Below are 27,639 nucleotides of genomic sequence, written 5' to 3'. Positions count from 1 at the left end.
TATCCTGCTAGAGCTGGTGTTAGATATAACTGGGGACTGCAAAGTCCAGGCAGTGGCTTAGGGCTTTCTCTGACCAGGGGGGCAGTTGCCCTAGTTGCACTCCCCTAACCCTATTCCTGCTATGTGTGACTGCGGTATTCTGTTAGCATGATATTTCTGTGTAGCATTCTGTAATAAAGCATAGTTACTTACCGTAACAGATGTTATCCAGAGACAGCAGGCAGATATTCTCTACATGTGGGTGACATCACTGACAGAGCCCCCTAGCGGACGTTTTCGCAAGCAGACTTGCTCGAAGACCTTCAGGCTTGCGACTGGCCTGCGCATGCGATGCCCCTCCCGCCCTGCCTAGGGCATGCATCTCCTCAGCGTGTCCTCAGTTCAGATAGCAAGCAAAGAAGCCAACCACGGGGAGGTGGGTGGGTTGCGAGAATATCTGCTTGCTGTCCCTGGATAACACCTGTTATGGTAAGTAACTGTGCTTTATCCCAGGACAAGCAGGCAGCATATTTTCTACATGTGGGAGACCTCCAAGCTAACTAAAATGGGGATGGAGGGAGAGTTGGCAATTTAAGAGAATAGATGTTGCAAAACAGATTGGCCGAAATGGCCTTCACGCCTGGAGAAAGCATCCAGACAGTAATGCGAGGTGAATGTATGAACCGAGGACCAAGTGGCAGCCTTACAGATTTCCTCAATGGGAGTGGAGCGGAGGAAAGCAACAGACGCCGCCATCGCCCTGACCTTGTGGCCTGTGACTCAACCCGGTAGCCTGAGCATAACAGAAAGAAATACAAGCAGCCAACCAGTTAGAAATGGTCCGCTTAGAGACAGAGCGACCCAAGTGATTGGGATCGAAAGAGATGAACAGCGGGGAAGCAGTACGGTGAGGAGCGGTGCGCTTCAAGTAGAAGGCCAGCGCACGCTTACAATCAAGAGAATGCAGAGCCACCTCACCAGGCTAAGAATAGGGCTTCGGAAAAAATACAGGAAGAACAATAGATTGGTTGATGTGAAAATCAGAAACAATCTTAGGCAAGAACTTAGGATGGGTACGGAGAACTACCTTATTGTGATAGAAGACAGTGAAAGGTGGGTCCACTACCAAGGTTTGAAGCTCACTGACTCAACGGGCAGAAGTGAGAGCAATAAGAAACACAACTTTCCGAGTAAGATGCTTTAAGTGAGCCCGTGCTAGCGGCTCGAACGGGGGTTTCATCAATTGTGCAAGGACCACGTTAAGATCCCAAACCACCGGAGGAGGTTTAAGGGGCAGATGTACGTGGAAAAGTCCTTTCATGAAGCGGGAAACCACAGGATGAACAGAGATAGGCTTCCCGTCAATTGGCTGATGAAAAGCAGCAATGGCACTAAGGTGGACTTGAACCGAAGAGGACTTGAGCCCAGCGCCAGACAAGTACAACAGATAATCCAGGACAGCTGACAAGGAGGCAGACAGTGGCTCCAGCTGCCGAGTAGCACACCAGGAAGAAAAGCGGGTCCACTTCTAATGGTAACATTGGCGATTGGACTCCTTCGGAGACGCCTCCAGGACATCCAGCACAGGCTGGGAGAACTGGAACGAGGGCATTAAGTCTCGAGGAACCAAGCTGTTAAGTGCAGAGACTGGAGGTTGGGATGAAGCAGAGAACCCTGACTCTGTGTAAGCAGAGAAGGAAAAACAGGCAGAGGAAGAGGCTCCCTGGAACTGAGCTGCAACAGAAGGGAGAACCAAGGTTGACGGGGCCACCGAGGAGCTATCAGAATCATGGTGGCCCGCGAAGACTTGAGCTTGATGAGAGTCTTCAGAATCAGAGGGAATGGAGGGAACGCATACAGGAATTCGTTCATCCAATCCAGGAAGGCATCCGCTTCGATCCTGAAAGGGGTATAAACCCTGGAGCAGAAGCGGGGCAACTTGTGATTGAGGGGGGATGCAAACAGATCAACATCCGGGTTCCCCAACGAGCAAACACCTTACGCAGGGTCCCGGAGTGGAGCGACCACTTGTGAGGTCCAGTGAGCACAGCCAATCCCCCTTGGCCAAGAGTGGATACAACGTGAGCATTCTGAATTGTTCCCGGACCAAAAACTTGTTCAGAGCTCGGAGGTCCAGGATCGGATGTAGATCCCCCGTCTTCTTGGGTACCAGAAAGTACTGGGAATAAAATCTGGAGTTCCACTGATCCGGGGGAACCTCCTCGACCGCCCGAAGGCGAAGCAGGGCCCGAGCTTCCTGCAGAAGGCGAGAGAGCTGAGAATGAGCAGAAGGAAACTCTCTTGGAGGCATGTCCAGGGGTACGCGACTGAAGTGGAGGGAGTACCCTCCCAGGATAATAGACAGCACCCAACTGGTAAGACTCTCCCATTTGGCATAGAAATGGTGGAGACAACCCCCGATGGGGAAGGGGGGAAGACTCCAAAAAGGGAGCTCGAAGGCTTGGACTTGTCAAAAGGACGGCCCGGTCTTTACCGGGGCCGGCGGCTGAGTCTTAGGTTGACGGGGCTGCTGCTGCATGGGTCATTTTGCAGGAGGCCTCGAGACAGTAGGAGTGGATTTTTGCGGGTACCTCCGGAGAGGAATTTTATACTGGTGAGCCGGAGGAGCTTTCGGCTTAAGTTTCACCAAAGACGCTAAGTTTCATCGCTATGGAAATCGGGCAGGGAAGTTATTAGCCCACTTGACTTCCCAGGTGCAGGGTCACCATTATGTTTTGGGATTGAGGGATAGTACGGGCCAATTTCAACACACTACTGAACACATTGCACAAAATTTTCAGTCCCACTTCGGGAAGATATATGGGCGCCGGGACTCGGGAGCTGAACCCCTTATTAAGGACTATTTCACGGATTCCGGTTTACAGACGCTCTCTGACTTTAGGTTTAGGTCTCTGATGTTAGGTTTCTTAATGCACCCATCACCCCTAAAGAACTACATAAAGCTATCCACAATCAACAAAATTTTTCGACTCCAGGGCCAGATGGCTTTACGGCAGAATTTTATAAACTGCTCTCAGGGCAGCTTTGTCCTTTTTTAAGGGACTATTACTCCCAGGTAATCCAGGATGAACATTTCTCAGGAGAAGCGAATGAGGCTTTAATCACATTGATATTGAAGCCTGTCAAAGACAGTTCTGCTCCAGAGTCCTATCGCCCAATTTCTTTGCTGAATGTAGACATCAAAATTCTGTCCAAAATCTTAGCTGATAGATTAGCAACCCTTCTCCCCGATGTGATTGCATCCACACAAGTCGGCTTTGTACAGGGTAGACAAGCAGTACACAATGTACGTAAAGCATTGATAGCCTTAGCGCACACGCAATTCCATCACATTCCTATGCTTCTACTCAGTTTGGATGCGGCACAGGCGTTCGACCAGATCAATTGGACATACCTCTTTGAAGTGCTAAATTGTATGGGGATATCTGGCTGGTTCGCCTCGGCATTACGCACTTTATATTCCACTCCAACAGCAAGACTACTTGGCAATGACATTATTACTGACCCAATACCTATTGAGAGGGGAACTCGACAGGGCTGTCCCCTGTCACCCCTCTTATTTCTATTGTACCTCAAACCCTTTCTTCGCACAGTGTCTCAGGACCCCGACATAGTGGGTGTGGATTTCGGGACTCATTCACTCAAAGTGTTGGCCTTTGCAGATGACCTATTATTTTTGCTAACTGACCCCGCTCACTCTGTTCGATATTTATTGCAAGCGCTTGACGAATTCAAATTTTATTCGGGATTTATGTTGAACTACCAGAAATCTATGGCCGTAGCTAGCCCCATGACACTACAACAGACATGGAGTGGTCACTTCCCATTTACATAGGCTCAGACTTCAATTCGCTATTTGGGGGTACAGATCCCCCGAGACCTTACGACCCTGTACTCCAGCAATATCACCCCATTGCTTCAAGACACCTCACAACATCTACAGAATTGGTCCACTTTTCCCTTATCGGTGGCGGGCCGGGTAGCCCTTTTTAATATGGTGCTCTTTCCCAAATGGTTATATCGCTTTCAGGTTTTACCTCTGCTGCTGTCCCATGCCCATAACATTCGTTTAACGAAAGAGCTACAGCGTTTTCTATGGGGAGGTAAGTGACCACGTATGCCCTTGCTACGGATGTGTCTGCCCAGGGATAGGGGGGGCTATGGTTTATTAAATGTACGTTGGTATGCTATGGCTTATCAGATGAGACATATTAATGATTGGTTTAGAGGAACATCTGATTTTTCTGCTACACCACTGGAGTTATCTTTGCTGGCTCCGTTCCATGTGAGCTATTTTCTACATGTGGCGGATCCGAGAATGCGTCCTTTGGTGTCTCATTACCCCATTTTTACGACGGCCAGAAGGACATGGAGATGGGTCTGTAAAACAGCCAAATTGTCTTCTAGGGTGTCTTTATATTTGCCTATACTGGGCAATGGAGCTTTCCAGCCGGGCATGCAAAATGTCACCTTTCTTAGGTGGCAAGCACAAGGTCTACAATATCTTTTTCACCTGTTTTTGGAGGAGGAGAGCCTGGTCATATTTGCCGAGCTGCAACAAACTTTTGACCTACAGGCTAATGATCTCTTCGCCTATTACCAGATCCGTCACTATGTTCAGTCCCTCCCAGTGGCTGCCCTTACTGAAGTTTGCAGGGAGGCGCTTTCGGAACTCTTCAGCCTTTCAGCCCAACAGAGGATTCCTCTACGATTTCATATTGTGGGGATCCGGGATTGCCAACCAAGTACGAATCTGGATATATTAGCGACAGCGTGGGCTGAGGACTTGCATTGCCAGTTGACTGCTCAACAGTTATAACGGGTCCTGAAGAACATTCAGAAGGTGTCACCCAATATTACTCACTGGGAAATGCAATTGAAAATTGTTCTTAGACTTTACATTCCACTGGAACGTACAGCCCGGATGGGGATTACTGCGTCGCATTCTTGCCCGAAATGCAATCAGGCTCACGCATCTTTGAGTCACATGTTTTGGGCCTGCCCCGCAATCCAACAGTTTTGGAGACATCTTGGCCTATATACCACATCGCTTTGGGGAAGGCGATGGCTTCCGCAACCGAGGGCGTTATTTGGATTTTATAATATAGCCTCGCCCAAACCCAGGGGAATGTCAGCATTTATCTCCAGAGCCCTTTTGATGGGAAAAAAAGCCATCCTCACCAACTGGCTCTCCCGTGATCCCCCGTCATATGCACAATGGAGATCCCTAATGATAGTGCACGCAACACTGGAGAGACGTATGGTGGGAGACTTGACTCTTGGCCCGGGTCGCAAATTTTGTCAGGTGTGGGAACACTTCTGGCAGGACCTCACACTGTGTGCTCGCAGTAGACTTTTGAATCTTTAAGATTTTATTCCCACTCTCAGCTGTTGGACTGGCCATGGATTCTTGGGGAGGGGATGGGAGGGGGGGGATGGGAGGGGAACTGATTATATTGTTGAAATGTTATTTCCTGAATGGTACTACTGTTTGTATTTGCTTCTTACTGCTGGAATAATAAAAATCATTTAAACATAATCACACCCAAGTCCTGCTCTTCTGTCGTGCATATAAGTTCCTCACCCCCTAAACTGTATTGTTCTCTTGGGTTTTTGCAGCCCAAATGCATGATTTTGCATTTCTTAGCATTAAATTTCAGCTGCCAAATTTCAGACCATTCTTCAAGCTTCGCCAGGTCTTTCTTCATTTTATTCACACCATCCTGGGGTTCTACTCTATTGCAGATTTTGGTATCATCCACAAAGAGGCAAATTTTACCCAACAGCCCTTCAGCAATATTGTTTATAAAAATGTTAAAAAGAAAAGGCCCAAGAGCAGAACCTTGAGGCACACTACTGGTAACATCCCTTTCTTCAGAGCGATCTCCATTGATCTCCAGTTCTTGACCCAGCCCGTCACTTTGGGATCCATCCCGAAGGCACTCAGTTAACTTATTAGACGTCTTTGTGGAACACTTTCAAAAGCTTTGCTAAAATCTTAAAACACCCACATCTAGCGCACTCCCTCTATCCAATTCTCTGGTCACCCAGTCAGATAAATTTATCAGATTTGTCTGACAAGACCTACCTCTAGTGAATCCATGTTGCCCCCGGTCCTGTAATCCACAGGATTCCAGAAACTTCACCATTCTCTGTTTTAAAAGCATTTCCATTAATTTGCTTACAGAAGTCAGACTTATCAACCTGTAATTCCCTACTTCTTCCTTACTTCCACTTTTGTCAAGAGGGACCACATCTGCCTTCACTGGTACCACTCCCAACTCTAGAGACTCATTGAAAAGATCAGTCAGAGAAGCCACCAGAATTTTCCTGAGTTCCTTCAGCACCCTCGGATGTACACCATCCAGCCTCATTGCTTTGTCTACCTTTATTTTAGCTAGCTCCTCACAAACACAACCCTCTGAAAATCGATCAGTGTCTACCACTTCTCCATCCCTATTCATGTTTGTCTTCTGCAGTCCCGCTCCCGGTACTTCAGCAGTGAAAACACAACAGAAATATCTGTTAAGCAATTCAGCCTTCTCTTTATCCACTTCTACATATTTCTCCCCTTTATCTTTGAGTCTCACAATGCCACTTTTGCACTTCTTCCTATCACTAATATATGTAAAAAAATGTCTTGTCTCCTTGTTTTACCTAGTCAGCTATTTTTTCTTCCATTTGCATCTTTGCTTTCCTGACTACACGATCAGCCTCTCTTAACTTTTCCAGATATTTTTGCAGTTTATGAAAGCTAAATTCTTATTCTTTATCTTCTCAGCTACTTTTGAGAACCAAACCAGCCGTCTTTTCCTCTGGTTTCCATTCAAATAGAGACACTATAGGTTACCAAGGAACTATTAATGTGGGATAAACAGAAAGGTTTTAAAAAACAAAAAGAAGGAAGTAGTGTCCCACGTAGGAAACAACATACAAAACAAAGTGGAACACATGGATGATCAAGATTCTATCTTTTTAACAAACCGTAGATAATAGCAAAGTTTAACGAAGTGTCAAATACAATCAATCAATTTCTCTCTAATAGCAAAGTTCAATAAAGTGCCAAAACAATAAATTGTTCTGAGACAAAAAGCACATACATACACACACAGAAACAAAACAAACAACCCCAACCTATTTACACGTGTTAAGTGTAATAAATTTCAACATTTATAAAACCATGTTCATAAATCTGCAACTATGTTCATGTTACTTTCATTGACTATGTTGTTGTTTATTATCTCAATCTGTCTGTCTTTGCAAACCCAAATCCAAACCCTCCCAATTCGTTTTTCATCTTTCTTATGGTTCTTTACTCATCTGGTTTCTTTACACAGTACTGAGCAGAGCTCTGGGTTTCTGACCCAGAAATATCTAAGAAAAAGAACAATTTAAATTAAATCATTAAATTATAGAGAGTTTTTGTTTGGGCAGACTGGATGGACCATTCGGGTCTTTATGTACTGTCATTTACTATGTTACTATATTTACTACAGAGCAGGGGTTTTCAACCCAGTCCTTGGGTCACACCTAGCCTTGTCAGGTTTTCCAGATATCCACAATGAACATGCCTGGCTAGGTGTGTTCCAATGACTGGGTTGACAACTCCTTCTCTAAACTCTTGCCATCCATTCTGAATTCAGTGACCCTGTATTCTCTGCTTTATCTTGGTCCCTGTTTCTTAATTTTGATCACAATTTTCAAAAACATACATGTTAGTATCTCTAGCTGTTAAGCTGTAAGCTCTCAGAGGACAATGGAATTTCTTATTTACCTGAATATAACTTGCCTTGAGCTGCAATAGAAAAAGGGATTATGTTCTTAACTTGATAATATCTTTTCCAGTAGATAGGTATGTCATTGTAGACAAGCAGGTTATCTCCCCATGGCCGCGAGCCATTTACAGAAGGAATCCACTCTGGATTTTTTCTGTGTCCCTCCTACTTCACTGTGAGCTCTACTGTCATCTACAGTTAGTACCCAAGCACGTAAGAGCTCCATCTAATTATGTGATGTAAGGACAAGAAACGGGACATTCCCAAATTAATTGTTCTACTTGAACATAAAACACTTGTTGAACTAGCAACAGCCAACAGAAGCATCAAAGGTACTCAGGATGTACCCATGTAGATGCTAAAACATATAGCATAGTTACTTACCGTAACAGATGTTATCCAAAGACAAGAAAAAGTCTGGAGTTCCAAAACTCGTTGCACTGATGTGACTGCTATCAGAAAAACTGCCTTTAAGTGTCAAGTCCAAGAAGGGCGCCTGTTCCAAAGGCTCAAACAGAGCCTTGGCGAGGCCTTTGAGAACCACATTGAGATCCCATGAATGGGTCAGTGGTTTAATGTGGAGAGCATCCTTCAGAAATCTGGCGACATGTGGGTGAGGCGCAAGAGAAAGTCTACAGTCCCAGGCTCTGAAACAAGAAAGCCCAGCAACTTGGACTTGAAGCAAAGCCATGTTGATGCCCTTATCAAGGCCCACTTGTAGGAAAGCCAACACCATCAGAACCAGAGCTGAAAACAGCTCCAGCCATTCTTGGGTGCACCAATGCTGGAAAGTCCTCCACGCCTTAGCATAAGCAGAAACTGTAATCTATTTCTTAGACTTGAGAAGGATGGCAATGACCACTTCTGAATAGCCTTTATGCTCCAATGCCTCGTGTTCAATAGCCAGGCAGTAAGAGCAAAGCAATCCAGATCCTCCATGTATACTTGACCCTGTGAAGATGCATCAGATCTGCGTACCATGGCCTGCGAGACCAATCTGGAGCCACCAGAATTACTCTTCTCTGATGAGCTGCAATCCGGTGAAAGACTCGGCCTATCATGGGCCAGGGAAGAAAAACGTAAAACAGAACTCCCTGAGCCACGGCTGGACTAGAGTGTCAAGACCATCACTTCCAGGATTGAATCTTCGACTGAAGAATTGATCTGCTTTCTTGTTCTTCGCCATCATGAGGTCAAAGTGGGGACAACCACCAAGTTTAACAATGGCCTGAAACACTGCTGGAGACAGCATCCATTTGCCCAGATCCAAGGTCTGTCTGTTGATAAAGTCTGCTTGAACATTGTCCACACCTGCTACATGTGCTGCCGAAAATGCCTGGTGATGACACTCCGCCCAGTGGAACAACAAGCGGGCCTCCAGACCTAGAGATGCACTCTTGGTGCCTCCCAGGCGATTGACATATGCCACCACTGTGGCATTGTCGGAGAAGACTCTGACTATCTGGCCTTCCAGAGTCTTCTGCAAACACACCAGAGCTAAATGAATGGACCACAGGTCAAGCCTGTTGATTGACCAGTTCTTCTGCAAGGGCATCCAAAGTCCCTGAATTGTACGGTGGTTCCAATGGACTCCATAACCCTGAAGACTGGCATATGTCATTATAACCATCCTGGAATCAATTTGCAGAGGCATGCCCTTGGACAGAGATTGAGGATGGCGTCACCTACTCATGCTGGCGCGAACCTCCAACGACCAGAGTAGATATTTCTGTAATGCATCCATCTGCAGAGACCAGCATGAGAGTAACACATGCTGGAGAGGACACATGTGGGCTCTTGCCCAAGGCATAACAAAAAAACAATCCAACTAATCTGCAGTAAAGAACACCCTCTAGCAGTAGCTTTCACAGGATTTTAACGTCGTTTGTCCTTTTCAGGACAGTTGTTTTAATTAGGTTCTCTGCGTTGATGTACCTCCACATCTTGGAGCCCTGACGCAGGAGTGTTTTCTGAAACATGCACCATGTTGGGTCCCGTGTACTCACAAAAGAGGACCATTTGTTTGGAAAGCTACATTGCATCTTCTTTAATAAAGATAAGACTTTTATATTTTGTATACAGGTTCTGCAGTATTTTCCTTGTTTTGTCTCTTCATCTATTGTGGCAGCCATGGACCCTAGAACCCAAAGATAGGCCCATGCAGATGGAGCCAGTTTTATCCAGGAGACAAGAAATCTGAAAGCACAACTTCTGTCCGTATGCTCTGTTAGATAGACGAGGCCAGCAGCTGTGTCGAACAGAACTCCCAAGTCCTCTAGGGATTGAGTCATCATCAAATTGCTCTTTCGGTAATTTACAATTCAACCCAGATCCTCCAAGACTCGAACAACCTGATCCACTGTGTGCCGACCCTCAGACAATGAGAGGGCTCTGATCAGCCAGTCGTCCAGATAGGGATGCACTTGCAGTCTCAACTTGTGCAAGTGAGCTGCTATCACAACCATCATTTTGGAGAGGAGCTTTCGCCAGGCCAAAGGGTAGAGCTGAAAATTGATAATTTTCCAGGACATGATACCTGAGAAACTTCCTGTGGTTTAGGAAAATAGGATTATGTAAGTAGGCATCTGTCAGATCTAGAGAGGCTAGGAACTCTCCTGGGGCTAGCATTGCTATGACAAATTGAACCGTCTCCATGTGAAAGCGTGGATCTCCGAGTGCTGCATTCAGGTGAGTAAGGTCCAGGATGGGTCTCCAATCATCAGAGCCTTTCTTTGGCACGATAAAGTATATGGAGTATCTGCCTAAGCCCGAGGTTCTGGGTCTGTTATCAGGCATAGTCTTAGGGTGACTATCCATCACAAAATTCATGAGATCAAGGTCCTTACCAAATAATAACTGCCCTCTAAAGGGAAGTCTAACATGAGTAGCTTTAGATGTGGAATCGCCAGCCCATGCTCTGATCAGAAATAGAATAAGGGGATACTTTACCTAGGACATGAAGAATGTCATACAGGGAATTGGCCTTAGTCCACACCATATAAAAGAAGTTGAGGAGGAGGCTCAACACTTTTCACTCTCTAAAGTGCACAACCTGGAAAGACAAGTGCGCACAACAAAGGACGCTTCTAAGGCAACTTTGACTCCTAAAGCCACTGTCTCAAAAAGTCTCCTGAGAACAACATCCACTCGGTGGTCTTGCATGTCCTTGAGCACCATGCCACCTTTGTGCTTTGTAACCTGGGCAAATAAGGAATCCACTTTAGGTTGACTAAAGACTTGCTGACACTCCTGTGCCATAGAATATGCCATGGGGCCAGCATTTCCTCTCTTTTTTTCCTCACCTCCCCCCTCAATTCCAGCATTTCTCCTTCTCTTCCCTCCCTTCCCCCCCCTGCACTGTCGTTGTTGCTGCTGCTCCAGGAGTTCTCCTCTTTGTTTCTCCTCTTTCCTTCTGGAGGTCCAATGTTTCTCTCTTCTGTGTCTCTTCGTCTTCTCCCCCCCTCTAAGTCCAGCTTTTTCCCTTCTGCATCACCTCCTCTTCCCTCTTGCATTTCCAGCATGTCTCCCTCTTTCTCCCTTCAGTGTCTCTTTCCCCCTCCCCCGACAGCCGCAGTGTCCAGCAGGCGCCTCAAGCCGCCACGTCCTTCAGGTGCCTCAAACCGCTTTAGCGCTGTCATGCCAACCCGCCGCCGAGCTGTCTTTTCTTCTCTACCGGTGGGGACCGCCGGGGCCTGGGTGCGGTGGGGAATGGGGGTCTTGCCTGGCCGGGGCCAGCCGAATCCCGTGCCTGCTCTCCTTTGCCGGCCCCTCATTCCGCGCCATCTAGCGCTTGCGCACTCGTGCCACCACATCCCGACAGATCAGGACTCAGGGAACACGCGGTGCGAGTGCGCATGCGCGCTTAGCGTTTTGTTATTATAGATATAACAGATGTATAAGACTAGTACATGCATTATCAGTAAACATTATGCCTGCCTGCATACAAGCATATAAGAGAACTTCCAACGAGCATCACTTAATTGTGACAAGAGAAGATGATCAGTATAATATTTATACTATATGATATAAAATACGTGGAGGAGCATAATAAAAAAAAACGTCTAAGTCCCCTTTTGGCCTAAGTCCTTAAACCAGGGGTGTCAAAGTCCCTCCTTGAGGGCCGCAATCCAGTCGGGTTTTCAGGATTTCCCCAATGAATATGCATGAGATCTATTAGCATACAATGAAAGCAGTGCATGCAAATAGATCTCATGCATATTCATTGGGGAAATCCTGAAAACCCGACTGGATTGCGGCCCTCAAGGAGGGACTTTGACACCCCTGCCTTAAACGTTCAAAGCAGAAGCAGGGAAAGTGTCCATAACTAAACCAAACGTCCTTGTTTTGATTATGGCCTTCCTCTGCCTAAACGCTCAATCACCACTACGTCTAAAAGTACACCCACACGACGTCTACACTTTTCAGCCATAATGAAACAAAAAAACGCCTAAGCCCCAAACGTCCAACAGAAGGGCTTTTAGGCAAAGGAGGAGCCAGTCCTTCGCCTAAAAGCTGGATTCTGTAACCGGTGTCTGTCAAAAACAACACCAGTTACAGAACCCCCCCCCCCACACACCACGATCCAGGCAGGAGGGTGCCCAAGCCCTCCTGCCATGTCGAACCGTGACCCCCCCCGCCCACAGGAGGGGCCTAAGGCTCCCGGGCCTATTCTGATTGGCCCAGGCGCCTTAGGCCCCACCTGTGGGTGGGGTTTTGGGATGGCTGGGCCAATCCAGCCCCATTCTGGAGTCGGCTGCCTGCCGGACGGGTGGGTTTGGCGGGGGTGGGGGGGCGATTGGAGGTTCTGGGGGGGCGATCATTGGGGGGAGAGGGGTTGCGTCGAGGGCAGGAGGGCCTGGGATCCCTCCTGCCCGTATTGTAGTGGGGGTGGGGGATAGGGAGGTCGCCAGTGCCAGGATGGTTTGGGCTCCCTCCTGGCCCATTCCAGTAGCGGCAGGGGGGGGGGTCGCCGGGGCCAGGAGGGTTTGGGCTCCCTCCTGGCCCATTCCAGTAGCGGAGGGGGGGCCGCTGGGGCCAGGAGGGTTTGGGCTCCCTCCTGGCCCGGATCGTACTCGGGGGGGGGGGGGGGAGGGATGTCGCCGCGGGCCAGGGGGGGGGGTGATGGATCGCGGCAGGAGAGATGCCTCATCTCCCCTACCATGATGCCATCAGTCCTCTACTGGAACTGCTGCGGGTCGCAGCAGTTCGGGTAGAGGAGTGATGGCATCGCGGTAGGGGAGATGAGGCATCTCTCCTGCCGCGATGCTTGCAGTGGGTAGGTTGCCGGGCCGCTGAACTGATGGCGCCAGCGGCCATCAGCTCAGCGGCCCCTTTTTCGGCACTTAGTCCTGGTTTGACTACGTCTAAGTCAAAAAGGTCTAAGTGCCGACTAGGCAACCTGTAAATGATTTGGTTATACCTGTTGTACCTAGGTGTAGGTCGGCCCACCTCCCACCCTTTCCCCTCCTCTAAACACACCTCTTTTCTCTCTGTGCGTCTAGAGGCAGGGAAAGGCCTAAGCTGTTTTTAGATACGTCTAAAAACCAGGATTGGTTATGGGTACTTGGAAGATCAGGTTTTTTGATCGTCCAAGTAGCCATTTAGGACACTTTTTAGACTTTTTTTTTTTTAATTATTACCCCCTTATTGTCAGTGGTCTAAATTACAATAAGATTGACTGGGCTCCAGGTTTTAAGGAATGATCTAGTGGAATGATGTTTTTCTGCTATTACACTTTAAAATTTAATAACAATAATAATAAATTTATTCTTATATACCGCCCAACCACAAAGTTCCAGGCGGTTAACAACTAAGATCTGTACAATCAGCGAAAAATACATCAGATTAAAAAAGATAAAAGATGATAAAAGAAAATTACATAATATTTGACCAACACAATTATTTGACAAACTTATCAAACAAGCGAGTTTTTACACATTTTCTAAAAGCATTATAAGAATCTGTTTGACAAATGAGCGGGCTTAACCAAGAGTTCAATCTGCCTAACTGAAAGGCAAATGTTCTATTCAAAAATTTCTTGCAACGACAGCTCTTGATTAAAGGATACATAAACATTAACTTGATAGTAATGCAAACTGTGTTCCACCATACTATTAATTCTACCTTAAATTCTTCCAGCAGTGCAAGATGTTTGGATAGCCAGAAACAGAATGTTTAGCAAGTGAGCATAGGGCTCCGTTAGGGGTTGTGTGAGACCTTGTTGTCCTAGTACAATAATTTTGAAATTTAATCGTTCATGGATCTTTAGTATGGAGGAAATGGTGTTCCAAACTCTATGTCAATATATTGTAAGCAGAGAACATTGATAAATCATGTGGGGTAGTATACCCACTGATTTCTCACATGACCAACATAGATTAGAGGCATTGTGTGAAAATTTAGCAATCTTCTGCGGAATTCAGTGAGACCGATGCAAAAAGAAGTATATTGATTGAAAGATTGAGGCTGATCTAATCAACTTAAATGTTCTAGTCCAGACTTTGTGCCATATTTCATCATCAGCAGGCATATCTAAGTCAGGCTGCCAAGCATTCATCAGCGTTGATATGGACACGGGTAATGCTTGGCGCAGTAGTTCATACCATTTAGATGCTGCACCTTTGAGAGGGGTAATAGTAGAACTTTGACGAAAGAGATCAGGTGTACTCCTTAATTTTAATGCATCCGGAATTGCTGCATTAATACATTGTTTTAATTGCAACCATTTATAATATTGGTCATCCGGTTAATTATACTTTCTGCATATTTCTTCAAAGGCCATCCAATTGTTGTGGTGGTGAAGGTCTTGAAAAGTGTAGATCTCACACTTTTGCCATATGGGCCAGTTCAGAGTGGTATCATAAATTTTGAAGATATCATTGTTCCAAAGTGAGATCAGCAAGCTGTCTATCCATTTAATTTCCATTGCATTATCAAAATGTTGTACAGCCTCTTTTGTTGATCGTAAAATAGAGTTTAATTGTTTTTGTTGTTTCAAGGAGAAGGATATTGATGGTGTAAATACAAGTGTGCCAAGTAAGCTTTTCTCCAAGATAAGCCATGCGGGGGGGTTAGGTATACACTTCTACCTCAATATTCGCGGGGGGGGGGGGGGTTAGGGGCAGAGCAGGCCCGCAAATATTAAAAATTCATGAATAATATTTGGGCCGGCTCTGACCCATCCCCCGCCTTTCCCCGGCATCCCAGACCTCACCTGGTGATCTAGCGGGCTTTTGGGGCAGTAGTGATCTTCCTACGCTCCTGCCCTGTACAGATCACTCATACAAAATAGCTGCCATGAGTTCCCATAGTCTCTCAAGACGGGAACTCATGGCAGCCATTTTGTATGAGTGATATGCACGGGGCAGGAGCGTAGGAAGATCGCTCCTGCCCCTAGACCACCAGGTAAGGTCCGGGGAGGTCCAGGATGCAGTGTTTCTTTTCTTTCCCCTCAAAAAAATCACGACTAACCGAATCCACAGATACTGAAACCACGGATTTGGAGGGAGAAGTGTAGTTTTATTGAGTATCCATAATAAACCATGTCACATTATAAAAGCCAGATGATATTTAAAGAAATCTGAAAAGTTAACGCCACCTTTTGATTTTACATTTTTAAGTTTATGCATTGCGATAAGTGGTTGCTTGTTATTCCAAAAGAATTTACTAAATGACTGTTCAACGTTAGGGTATAATTTCTTGTTTAAAAGATAGGGTAGCCTGCTTAACACATAATTAATTTTAGGTTGAATCATCATTTTGATAGTGGTGAGTCAACCTCACCAGGTGATTTTAAGAGGAGACCATCTATATGTTAATTCTTTTATCAGGTTTAAGAGGTAAGGAAAGCTGTTCTTGATCTTCAAATGGTAGCTTCGGGAGTTCGATTTCATCTAGAAGGGTATTGGAAGAAGTATTGTCAGGCAGCTCAGAGGAATATAGTTTTCCATAATATTTTTAAAATTCATTTAGGATCTTGGTGGTAGTGGAAATGGTGTCACCAGCAGAAGTTTATCGATTGTTTATTTTCCGCTTTTCTTTTGTATGTTGCTAAAAGGTGTTCGGATTTGTTATTTTCAGAATAAAAAGTGAATTCTTTACTGGATGGGTAAAGGAAACGCCAAACATCTTTTAGATCTAAATTTGACATTATGTCTGAAAGGGTGGACCTGGCCCTAGGTGTTCTATAGGACGCCTATGAAATTCTGTCCATATGAGGGTTCATAAGCATATTATAGTCTCCCACTACAATATGATGTAAAACCCTAGTTATGACTTGTCAGCAATTTCTTCAAAAAATTATTGGGCGTCAACTATGGGAGTGTAAATGTTAGTTAAGGATATAGTAGAGTTATTTATGTTCATGATGACCTGAACCCACCTCCCCTGAATATTGTTGGAAGCAGATAAAACACTAATGTCAGGACGTTTTTTAACCAAAATAAGAACTCAATTCTTGATTCCCACAGCAAGAGAAAATAAGGGTTGATGAGCCCATCCAGGATTTATTTTTGCTGCCTCATAAGCATTAAGATGAGTCTCTTTTAAACAAATGATGTCCAGATGGTTAGAATTTAGATAGGAGAGAATTTTTTTTTAATATATCATTATTTAAACCCTTAACATTAAGTGATATCAATTTAAGAAACATGTGATAAGTAATTGTAAGAGTCATTGGCCATATTATAAGCAATAGTAAAAATTATTGATGCTTGTTGGAAATTAAAAAAAAAGCATAAGAACAATGTAGGTTAGAAACAATATATCACACTATGTGTTGGGAAAGAAAACACCTGTAAAGAAACAGGTGGAACCACAAAACAGGAAAGAGAAGAAGGAAGGGGACAAGCAGTCTAAGCCAGTCTTCCCACAGCATATAACAAGTAAATGGTATTAGTAGAATGATAGAGAGACAACTGTAATCAGTATATTAAATAAGTTCCATGTGAATTTAATCTATAGAAAGTTTTGAGGAAACCTTGTATATGTAACCCAAAGATTACTCGTTATCTTGATTGTAAACTGCATTGAATTCTAGTTGAAAATTGCGGGATATAAAGCACAGTTACTTATCGTAACAGGTGTTATCCAGGGACAGCAGGCAGATATTCTCACATGTGGGTGATGTCATCTACGGAGCCCCGACGCGGACAGCTTTTCAAGCAAACTTGATTGAAGATTCAAGTTTGCTGTGCTGTACCACGCATGTGTGCCTTCCTGCTCTACTAGAGGGCGCATCCCCTCCTCGTGGTCGCCAGTTTATATAACCAGCTAAGAAGCCAACCTCGGGGAGGCGGGAGGGTAGAGAGAATATCTGCCTGCTGTCCCTGGATAACACCTGTTACGGTAAGTAACTGTGCTTTATCCCAGGACAAGCAGGCAGCATATTCTCACATGTGGGTGACCTCCAAGCTAACCATAAAGGGACGGAGGGAAGTTGGCAATTCAAGAAAACAGATTACGCAAAACCGATTGGCCAAACCGGCCGTCGCTCCTGGACAGAGTATCCAGGCAGTAGTGGGAGGTGAAAGTGTGAACCGAAGACCAAGTGGCAGCTTTGCAAATATCCTCAATAGGCGTTGACTTGAGGAACGCAACAGAAGCCACCATCGCTCGGACCTTATGTCCCGTGATCCGACCATGCAGCGCGAGACCAGCCTGAGCGTAGCAAAAGGAAATACAAGCAGCCAACCAGTTGGACAAGGTGCGCTTGGAAACAGGGCATCCTAATCTATTAGGATCGAAGGACAAAAGCAATTGAGGAACCGTCTGATGAGACTGAGTGTGTTGAAGATAAAAAGCCAACGCCCTCTTACAGTCAAGTGTGTGAAGCGCCACTTCTCCAGGATGAGAGTGGGGCTTCGGAAAAAACACCGGAAGAACAATGGACTGATTGAGATGGAAATCAGACACCACCTTAGGCAAAAACTTAGAATGAGTGCGGAGAACCACCTTGTCATGATGGAACACAGTAAAAGGCGGGTCCGCTACCAACGCCTGCAGCTCACTAATTCTTCGAGCGCAAGTAGGAAGATCATCTTCCAAGTGATAAACTTGAGATGAGATTTATCCATAGGCTCAAACGGAGGTTTCATAAGTTGGGCCAGAACTACATTGAGATCCCAAACTACCGTGGGAGGTCTGAGAGGAGGATGGACATTCAAGAGACCCCTCATGAAATGAGAAACCAAAGGATGAAGAGAAAGGGACTTCCCATCAAGCTGCTGATGAAAGGCAGCAATCGCACTAAGATGCACTCGAATAGAATTTTCTTAAGACCAGACTGAGACAAATGAAGCAAATACTCCAGAACCGAGGACACCGGGATTGACAAAGGATCCAGATGATGAGACGAACACCAGGAAGAGAATCTAGTCCACTTTTGAGAATAGCAGAGTCTAGTCGAAACCTTACGAGACGCCTCCAAAACCTCCCTCACCGACTGAGACAAGGGAAGAGAACTCAGGTGGAAAGGAACCAAGCTGTCAGATGTAGAGACCGCAGATTGGGATGTAACAGTGAACCCCGACTCTGAGACAGCAGAGAGGAAAAAACAGGTAGAAGTAGAGGCTCCCTGACACAGAGTTGAAGAAGCAGGGAGAACCATGGTTGCCGAGGCCACCGAGGCGCAATCAGTATCAGAGTGACCTGCATAGACTTGAGATGAACCAGCGTCCGCAGGATTAAAGGAAAAGGTGGAAACGCGTAGAGGAACTTCCCCTCCCACGCGAGGAGGAAGGCATTGACCTCGAGACGATCCGGGGAGTACATCCGGGAACAGAAGAGAGGCAGTTTGTGATTGAGGGGGGAGGCGAACAGATCTATCTGGGGGGTCCCCCAGCGCTCGAACACCTGTCGTAAGACCTGAGAGTGAAGCGACCACTCGTGCGGCTGGAGTAGGCGGCTAAGCTTGTCCGCCAGACAGTTCCGCTCCCCTTGAATGTAAACCGCTCGAAGATATATTTTGTGGGAAATCGCCCACTCCCAGAGTCGAAGAGCTTCCTGACACAGGGACCAGGACCCCGTGCCCCCTTGCTTGTTCACATAATACATCGCCACCTGATTGTCCATATGAACGAGAACCACCTGATCATGAAGCAGGTGGCGGCAGGTCACTGCGGCCAGATAAATGGCCCGAAGTTCCAAGACGTTGATGTGGCAGCGACGGTCCTCCGCTGACCACAGCCCCTGAGTGCGCAGTCCGCCAAGATGAGCCCCCCAAGCATACTCTGAAGAGTCCGTGGTTAAGACCTTGCGGTGCGGAGGGGCGAGAAAGAGCAAACCCCTGGAAAGATTGGAAGAGTTGGTTCACCAACTGAGCGAGCGTCTCAAAGAGGGAGTCACCGTCACGGGACTGGAGATCGAGTCCCGGGTCCTGACGCCACTGAGAGGCCAATGTCCACTGAGGGATCCGCAGATGCAATCGGGCAAACGGTGTGACATGGACGGTAGAAGCCATATGAACCAAGAGAATCATCATGCGTTTCGCCGATATCGAGGGCAGCAGAGAAACTTGCCGACTCAGACGGACGAGCGTCTCCAATCGAGGCGGAGCAAGAAATGAACGGAGGCGAACCGTGTCCAGTACAGCCCGATGAACTGTAGAGATTGAGAGGGGCACAGCTGGGATTTTGGGAAGTTTACCTCGAACCCCAGACTTTGAAGAAAGATAATAGTCTGTCGGGTCGCTGAGATAACCCCCTCCCGGGACGGCGCTTTGATTAACCAGTCGTCCAGGTAGGGAAACACCTGAAGCCCCTGGGACCGCAGGGCCACTGCGACCACAACAAGACACTTCGTGAAGACCCGAGGTGACGAAGCCAGACCAAAGGGGAGGACCCGGTACTGAAGATGGTATTCTCCCACCTGAAAACGCAGAAACCTGCGAAAAGCGGGATGCACCAGAACATGCGTGAAGGCCTCCTTCAGATCGAGGGAGCAGAGCCAATCGCCCTCATCCAGCAAGGGATAAAGCACCGGAAGGGAAAGCATCCGGAACTTTTCCCGCACAAGGTATTTGTTGAGGTGTCTCAAGTCCAGGATCGGGCGCAGGTCCCCGGTCTTTTTTGGCACCAAGAAGTAACGGGAGTAAAACCCCCGCCCCTGTTGACCAGGAGGGACCACTTCCACAGCTCGCAGGCGAAGAAGGGCCCGAGCCTCCAAGAGAAGGAGGGACAACTGCACCCGATTGGAAGGACACGCGCTTGTGGGATGATCGGGAGGAAGCTCCCGAAAGCTGAGAGAGTAGCCCGAGGAAATCACGCCCAGGACTCACTCGTCCGACATGATGGTCGCCCAACGAGGGTAGAAGGCTCTGAGGCGGCCCCCGATGGGGAGGAGGCCTGTCACTGGTGCGGAGGAGGCCCGCCACCATCCGCTCACCCCGTCAAAAAGACGGGGAGGGTTTCGCAACGGCAGACGGCTGGGACTTGGGCAAGGTCCTAGGATGCGCCTGCTGACGTCTGGGCGGAGGCCGGGAGAAGGCCAGAGTTGACTTTTGCGGATAGCACCACGGGGGAGTCCGATAAGGCCTCGACGAGGAAGGCTTAGGCTTCGTTCTGACCAACGAAGCAAACAACTTCTCGTGCTCCGAGAGGTGCTTCGTAGCCGCCTCAATGGTGTCATCAAATAATTCCTTGCCCACACAGGGGAGGTTGGCCAACCGATCCTGCAGATTCAGGTCCATGTCGACCAGGCGCAGCCAAGCCAGCCGACGCATGGCCACCGCAAAGGTGCAGACCCTGGACGAAAGTTCAAACCCATCGTACGCTGCATGGAACAGATGAAGCCTCAAATTCGCAAAATCCTCAAGGAGCAGGCCAAACGCCCCTTGGCGAGAGGCCGGCAAATCCACCTGGAAGGCCGTTAACAGTCCAATCAGGTGTTTGAGATAGGACGTGAAAGTGAAGGAATAATTTAGCACCCTAAAGGCCATCATGGAGTTTTGGTAAAGCCTGTGGCCAAACTTGTCAAGGGTCCAGCCCTCACGACCCGGAGGGACCACCGCCGAGATCCGGGAGGGATGAGATTTTTTCAGTGACGATTCCACCAGCAACGTCTGGTGAGACAATTGCGGGCGCTCGAACCCCGGGCAGGGTACCGTGCAATACTTCGACTCCATCTTAGAGGGAACAGCCGTCACCATATAGGGAGTCTCAAGATTCCTGATGAAGGTTTGCCGGAGCACAGGGTTCAACGGTAGCCGAAGGGACTCTCTAGGCGGAGACAGCATGTTCAGCTCCGCCAGATACTCCTTCAAATATCTGGAGTCAGCCTGGAGGTCCAAATCCAACGCCCGACCCATGTCCTGGACAAATCTAGTAAAGGACGGGCGGGACGCTCCCTTGGCCCCGGGGGGCGACGCCGAACGAGATCACCCCGGCCCCGAAAAGGACGGGGAAGCCTCCCTAGAGTAACGAGGTTCCCGCTCCGTAGCGCGCTCCGAATCCTAGGAAGCACTCAAAGAGCGCACAGGGGTCGAGGACCTGCGCCGTCTCGAGGAGCCCCTCGGAGATGATGCCGGGGTAAGGGGCACCGACCGATAACGGGTCGGAGACCGGTCCCCAGACTCCCTCGGCGAAAGCCTCAAGCCTCGGTCTGGAGCCCCGGATCGAGGGGGAGTGAGTAAGAGCCGAGGGTTAGCCAGAGACAACTCTGTAACCCTCAGTGGTCCCTCAGCATGAGAAGTCGGGGAGCGACCCTGCTTCGGAGGGGAACCTCGGGCCCTCTTAGAACTCCTCCGGGCCGAGGTCTCAGCATGCTTCGAGCGACGCTTCGCCCCGCGGGGGAAGACCGCCTCGAGGCCTGAGGGGAGGAGTCCGCGGACGAGGACAAACGTCGGGATCGGCGCACCTTGGCCCCTGGAGTTCCTATGCGCTGCTCAGGCTGGTCCGGCGCATGCGAGGTTGAGGCCGGTTGCAGATGGGCCAGCGCAGCGGAGAGCTCTGACGAGATCATCGCCCGGAGCATATCCTGGAAAACCGGCACGGGCATCATCGAGGGCATGTCCGGTGCCGTAGTGCACTCCACCGAGGGCGACCTCGATACAGTGTATTCCCTTGTGACGGAGGCACGACCCGAGGGTTTAGAGGACTTCGCCGAAGCAACGGGCAGGGAACCCCCACTAGGCCCGGCCGGCGTCCCCGAGGAAGGCTTCTTCACGGGAGTAGAACCTGTGAGAGGAAGAGGAGACTTACCCGGAGCCGAGGCCTTGGACGAGGTCGAAGACTTCAGGCCTGGGTCCCGAGGCGGGGCCGAGGCACCCGAGGCCGATCGACCGCAAAAAGATCCGCCATACGGGCCCTACGTCGATGAAGAGCCCGGTGCTGAAACGTAGCACACCGGGGGCAGGACTCGGTCGGGTGATCAGCCCCCAAACAGAGAATGCACCAGCGATGCGGGTCGGTGATAGAAAGAAGACGCTCGCATCGGGTGCACTTTTTAAACCCAGTCAAGGGCCGGGACATAAGCAAAAACCGGCCGCGGCCGACAAGGCCACGCGGCCGCGACAACCCGGGAGCCCCCGGGCAGCCAAAAAGATCGTGTATCGATGGAAAACAACAAACAGGCGCACAGCGACTCTCCGATTGTAAAAAAAATAAGAAAGCCGCGGTGCTAGAAGGCACGTTGTTGGGCAGAAGCCAAAAAGACAGGACTTCTTGGCTCCGCGGAAACAAACGAACTGGAGACCACGAGGAGGGGATGCGCCCTCTAGTGGAGCAGGAAGGCACGCATGCGTGGTACAGCACAGCAAACTTGAATCTTCAATCAAGTTTGCTTGAAAAGCTGTCCGCGTCGGGGCTCCGTAGATGACGTCACCCACATGTGATAATATGCTGCCTGTTTGTCCTGGGATAAAAAACTGTATGGAATGGTATGGTATTTTTAAGTGATTTGTCCAGACTGTCACAAGGAACTAAATAAGTAATACATTTAACTGCACAATTAATCACGATTAGAAATGTTAAATTGCAGCATTATTTTATATTAAAAAAAAAAAAAAAAATATATATATATATATATATATATATATATATATATATATCAATCACATATCCTACCTTCAGGGTCATAAGTTTGGAAAACTCTTCTAGCTTGTTCTGAAGGTGCTTCAGGAGCAACAAGAGCCATTTCCTATAAAGGGAAATTACATTAAAAACACTGCAGAATTTGTCACACAATTTTTCAGGAAACTAAAACTTTCTACTGTTAAATATTAACATTAAAGGGTATTTATTATTTACTAATGAGTAGTAAAGTTTCACAGTTACTAAAGGTAAATTGCCCAAAATTAATACTTGATAACTTTCAAACCTTTGTATCAACTGTAGAAGGTGTTACTTGCATCTACAAATGTCTGTCATGTGTTACCGTACATGCATTTCACTTAATGCAATACAATTAGGTACCATAGGTGCCAGCTTCCTATGTGCTTGAGCACCCCCAATATTAAACAAATATTACCTTATTCAAGAAGAGGCAATTTATGGTGAGTTTAATAACCTCTGCTCTGCCCCCCCCCCAAAAAAAAGATTCTGAAAAGTTGACTCCTACATTAGGTATAGATATTTGAGTGGCATTAACCCTGATTCTATATATGACACTTAACATTGCATGCAGAAATTGCACACCAAAATTCCATATGCAATTTAATTGAATAATGAACCAAATAGTGCCAATAAATCGGTGTTAATAATTATTGGTGCTAATTGGCATTACTTAGAATACGAGGGGGTGTTGAAAAGTTCTCAGCCCAACCAACTTCCTAAATTCTGAGCCTTTGCCACTGTAGCTGAGGAGAGTGTTTTATTTTCCAAAATGCCAATTTGCAGAATCCTAATGCTATGCTTTGACATTGTTTCAGGCCATTGATAGACTCAGGAGTAATCTAAGGAAATACTTTTTTACAGAAAGAGTGTAGATGCATGGAATAGTTTCCCGGAAGAAGTGATGGAGACAAAGACTTTGTCTGAATTCAAGAAAGCGAGGGATAGGCACATGGGATCTATGAGAGAGAGAGGAAGAGATATTGGTTACTGCGGATTGGCAGACTAGATGGGCCATTTGGCCTATATCTGCCATCATGTTTCTATGTTTCATTCTATGCCAAGGTACATTAGGTGGACGGTGAGTCGGGAAGTGAAATGTTAGAAACCTTACTGTCTAAGGATGCCTTGTAGTTGATGCCAATAATATAACAAAAACTCATAAAAGAAGGGAAGAAACCCAAACAGGATAAAGACCAATCTTCCCTGACCCTACAAAAAGGATGCGGGGGAGAGACACTGCAGCCACGAGAGGTGACAAAATATATCAATATAAGGTATAAAATAATATGTGATAAGCGGGGAGTCCTCAGTCACACAGTGAGCAACGGGTATTACATAACCCCTGATGCACCAACTGTCACAATAGAGTGCCCATGCATGCATAAACTGTGAAACATCCTCAGGCTCACCCACGAGTGAATGCAAGTGCACCAAAAGTTGTGCTAACCATGCAAAAAAAAAAAAATAATAATCAACAAGTGGCATACATAGTCTCTACCCCTCATCCGAGGGTGAAAGAGTGACCAAAATCAACCAAAACGGCAAGGGCAGGGAGAACAAGCCAACAGTTGAAAGGAGTACTTAGCTCAGTGTTTTTCAACCGCTGTTCCGCGGCACACTAGTGTGCCGCGAGATGTTGCCTGGTGTGCCGCAGGGCCCGGAGCTGACAGGGGGCCCGAGGCAGGGGCGCCAGTAGCTCGCCAAGGCAAAGTGAGTCGATCACCCAGGACTCACTTTGTCTTGGCGATCTAATCTATCGAGACGATAAGTCTTCTTCTCCCCGACGTCAATTCTGCATTCGGAGAGGAAGTTCGGGCCAGCCAATCGCTGCCTGGCTGGGCGGAACTTCCTCTCCGATTACAGAATTGACGTCAGGGAGAGCATGCGTCGGCGTCGGCTTTGGGGCCTGTTATCCATTGGTGGGTCCTGTTCCCCGATGGCAGCGGCAGTGGCAGTGGCTTGGGGAACGGCAGGGAGAAAGAAAGAAAGGGGGCAGGCAGGGAAACAGAAGGAAAGAAGAGAAACAGAAAAAAAGAAAGAAAGAAAGAAAGGTCAGGGAGAGAGGAAGAAAAAGTTGGGGGAGGGAATGAGGTGTGGAGGAGAGAAAGCATACAGGCTGATAGAAGGGAAGAAAGATTGGATGCACAGTCAGAAGAAGAAAGTGCAACCAGAAATCACCAGACAAGGTAGGAAAAATGATTTTATTTTAAATTTAGCAAAGTGGAGGCAGTATTACCACAGTTTTCAAAGGAATTTGCCCAAATAACTTAATAGTTAACTGGGTAAATTCCCAGAGATGAAAACTTCCCTTCACTTACTATGCACAGTTCTGAATTTATATCTGCTGTCTATATTTTACAATATGGTCACCTTTTACTAAACCGCAATAGTGGTTTTTAGCGCAGGGAGCCTATGAGCGTCAAGAGCAGCGCTGGGCATTCAGCGCAGCTCCCTGCGCTAAAAACTGCTATTGTGGTTTAATAAAAAGGATGGAGGGTATATTTGTCTATTTTTGTATGCTATAAAAACCAAATACAGAGAGAGACTGAGAGCTGTTGACGTATGTGTCTTTCTTCGATTCCAGCCAGAATATCAGCTTTGTGTTCAGCCAAACAGGCCCAGGTTTCGCACTGAATAAAGTATTTTATAATTTTTATAATTTTTATTTCGTAATAAAGTAATTATAAAATACTTTCTTTGTGTTTATTTGATTCCTATTCAAGAGAATTACTTTATGTATAGTCAATATAGGCAGAGAGTTAAATTTTTTAACATTTTCTAATGGTGGTGTGCCTCGTGATTTTTTTCATGAAACAAGTGTGCCTTTGCCCAAAAAAGGTTGAAAAACACTGACTTAGCTCTCTAAGGTACAAGTCTCTAGGCAGCTAAATGGCTTATCCACATGTGTCTGTCCAACGGAACTCCGTTTCGAGGGTACAACAGACCCCCTTCCTCGGGAATCAACTGTTGAAAGCTGTAGTCCAACTTGCTCAGACACCCGCCGGATTGGAATAGGAGAAAATGGTGCTAGACCTGGCAGAACGCCTCCACCTGGCAGAATCAGTGATGTCATCACGTCTGACGTCCAGCCCGGAAAAACCAGATGAGGGGTAAAGACTATGTATGCCACTTGTTGATTATTATTATTATTTTTTGCATGTTTAGCACAACTTTTGGTGCACTAATACACTTGCATTCACTTGTGAGTGAGCCCGAGGATGTTTCACAGTTTATGCCCGCATGGGCACTCTATTGTGGCAGTTGGTGCATTAGGGCAGTGATTCCCAACCCTGTCCTGGAGGAACACCAGGCCAATCGGGTTTTCAGGCTAGCCCTAATGAATATGCATGAGAGAGATTTGCATATGATGGAAGTGATAGGCATGCAAATTTGCTTCATGCATATTCATTAGGGCTAGCCTGAAAACCCAATTGGCCTGGTGTTCCTCCAGGACAGGGTTGGGAACCACTGCATTAGGGGTTATGTCATCCCCGTTGTTCGCTGTGTGACTGAGGACTCCCCGCTTATCACATATTATTTTATACCTTATATTGATATATTTTGTCACCTCTCGTAGCTGCAGTGTCTCTCCCCCGCATCCTTTTTGTAGGGTCAGGGAAGATTGGTCTTTTTCTTGTAGTTGATGCCAACATTGCTTGACAATTGTTGGACCTTGATTTGATGAAGATGAATGGATGTCTCTTCAGGACATGAAGTATAAGTTAAGGACTGTTCTGAAACTTTTGAGGAGGTAGTAGCTCTTGTCTAGTCCAGGGAGAGAAGATCCTAGAGAAATTATGAAAACTTTCTCCTTCATGAAGTTTTTAAGGAACAGAACTCCTCAGTATTCTGGTCTAGAAACTGAGCTAGAGAAAGCTCAAGGGCTCTTGTGGAACGAGGGTTTTCTGGAAGATGGTAGAAAGATTCTGGAAGAGTAGATTATTTCTCTGAACTTGAGAGTCCAGTTCTGACAAAAAAAAAAAAAAAAGGGGGGGGGGGACTAGTCCCAGTACAATGGTTTCTCTAGGAAGATGACTGTTCATACATAGAAAATAGAAACATGTTGGCAGATAAAGGCCAAATGGCCCATCTAGTTTGCCCATCCGCAGTAACCATTATCTCTTTCTCTCTTCAGAGATCTCCCATGTGCCTATCCCAGGCCCTTTCGTTATGTGGGAAAACAAACAAATTTCTGAGTGATGCAGCAAGTAGAATACGTTTGTGCTGTTCAATTTTGCCAAAAGTTCCAACTATATGAGCATCAAAATGGTTGTCTCCTTTACAAGAAAAGTTGGCAAGTCAGTCTTGCATTGAAGTAGGAAGATCTGATACTGTTCAAGCGAAGCTAAGTGACATATGGCTATAGATATTACTTTAATTCATTTAGATATCATTTACATAGATGGTGCTCCTATCTGTAAAGTTAGGAATGTCTATGAAATATTCTACATGCTTCTCTCCTCTCCACTCCTTCCTGCCTTCCATAGACCTCCCTACCCTATTCTAACCCCTTCCTCTGCAATGTCACCTAGAGCTTGTGTAACGCACAAATGGAAGAAATAAAATAAAATATGGCAGATGTTCGATAAAACATATGCAAAGCATCATATATTGCTCTAGCAAGATACTTCTTGGTAGTAAGAAGAGATGCGACCAGTTGCTTATAGGGTTTAGCCAGGTCAGGTGGAAGATGCTGTTGAAATCTTGATAGCTGAAGAAGAGGATTCATATAAAAAGTCATATAAAATTAGTAATTTATGACTCTATTGTTAAACTTAGAGGCTTGAAAAACAGGCTTGCCAAAGTTATCTAATGAT

General features: G+C 46.7%; 1 protein-coding gene across 2 annotated transcripts in view; it reads right to left on the bottom strand.

Moving 5' to 3' along the window:
* MINDY3 (MINDY lysine 48 deubiquitinase 3) overlaps positions 1 to 27,639 on the bottom strand; it is a 394,770-nt gene that overhangs the window by 48,122 nt on the left and 319,009 nt on the right. For both annotated transcript variants that reach the window (XM_033931199.1, XM_033931200.1), the window contains one exon: positions 22,835 to 22,907. In XM_033931199.1, the coding sequence (XP_033787090.1) occupies positions 22,835 to 22,907 (73 nt within the window). The remainder of the gene's footprint in view (positions 1 to 22,834; positions 22,908 to 27,639) is intronic.

The sequence above is a fragment of the Geotrypetes seraphini genome, chromosome 2, assembly GCF_902459505.1.
Source record: "Geotrypetes seraphini chromosome 2, aGeoSer1.1, whole genome shotgun sequence".
Lineage (NCBI taxonomy): Eukaryota > Metazoa > Chordata > Amphibia > Gymnophiona > Dermophiidae > Geotrypetes > Geotrypetes seraphini.
Note: the sequence above shows the minus strand (reverse complement) of the source record. Positions and strands in the feature narration are given on the sequence as shown.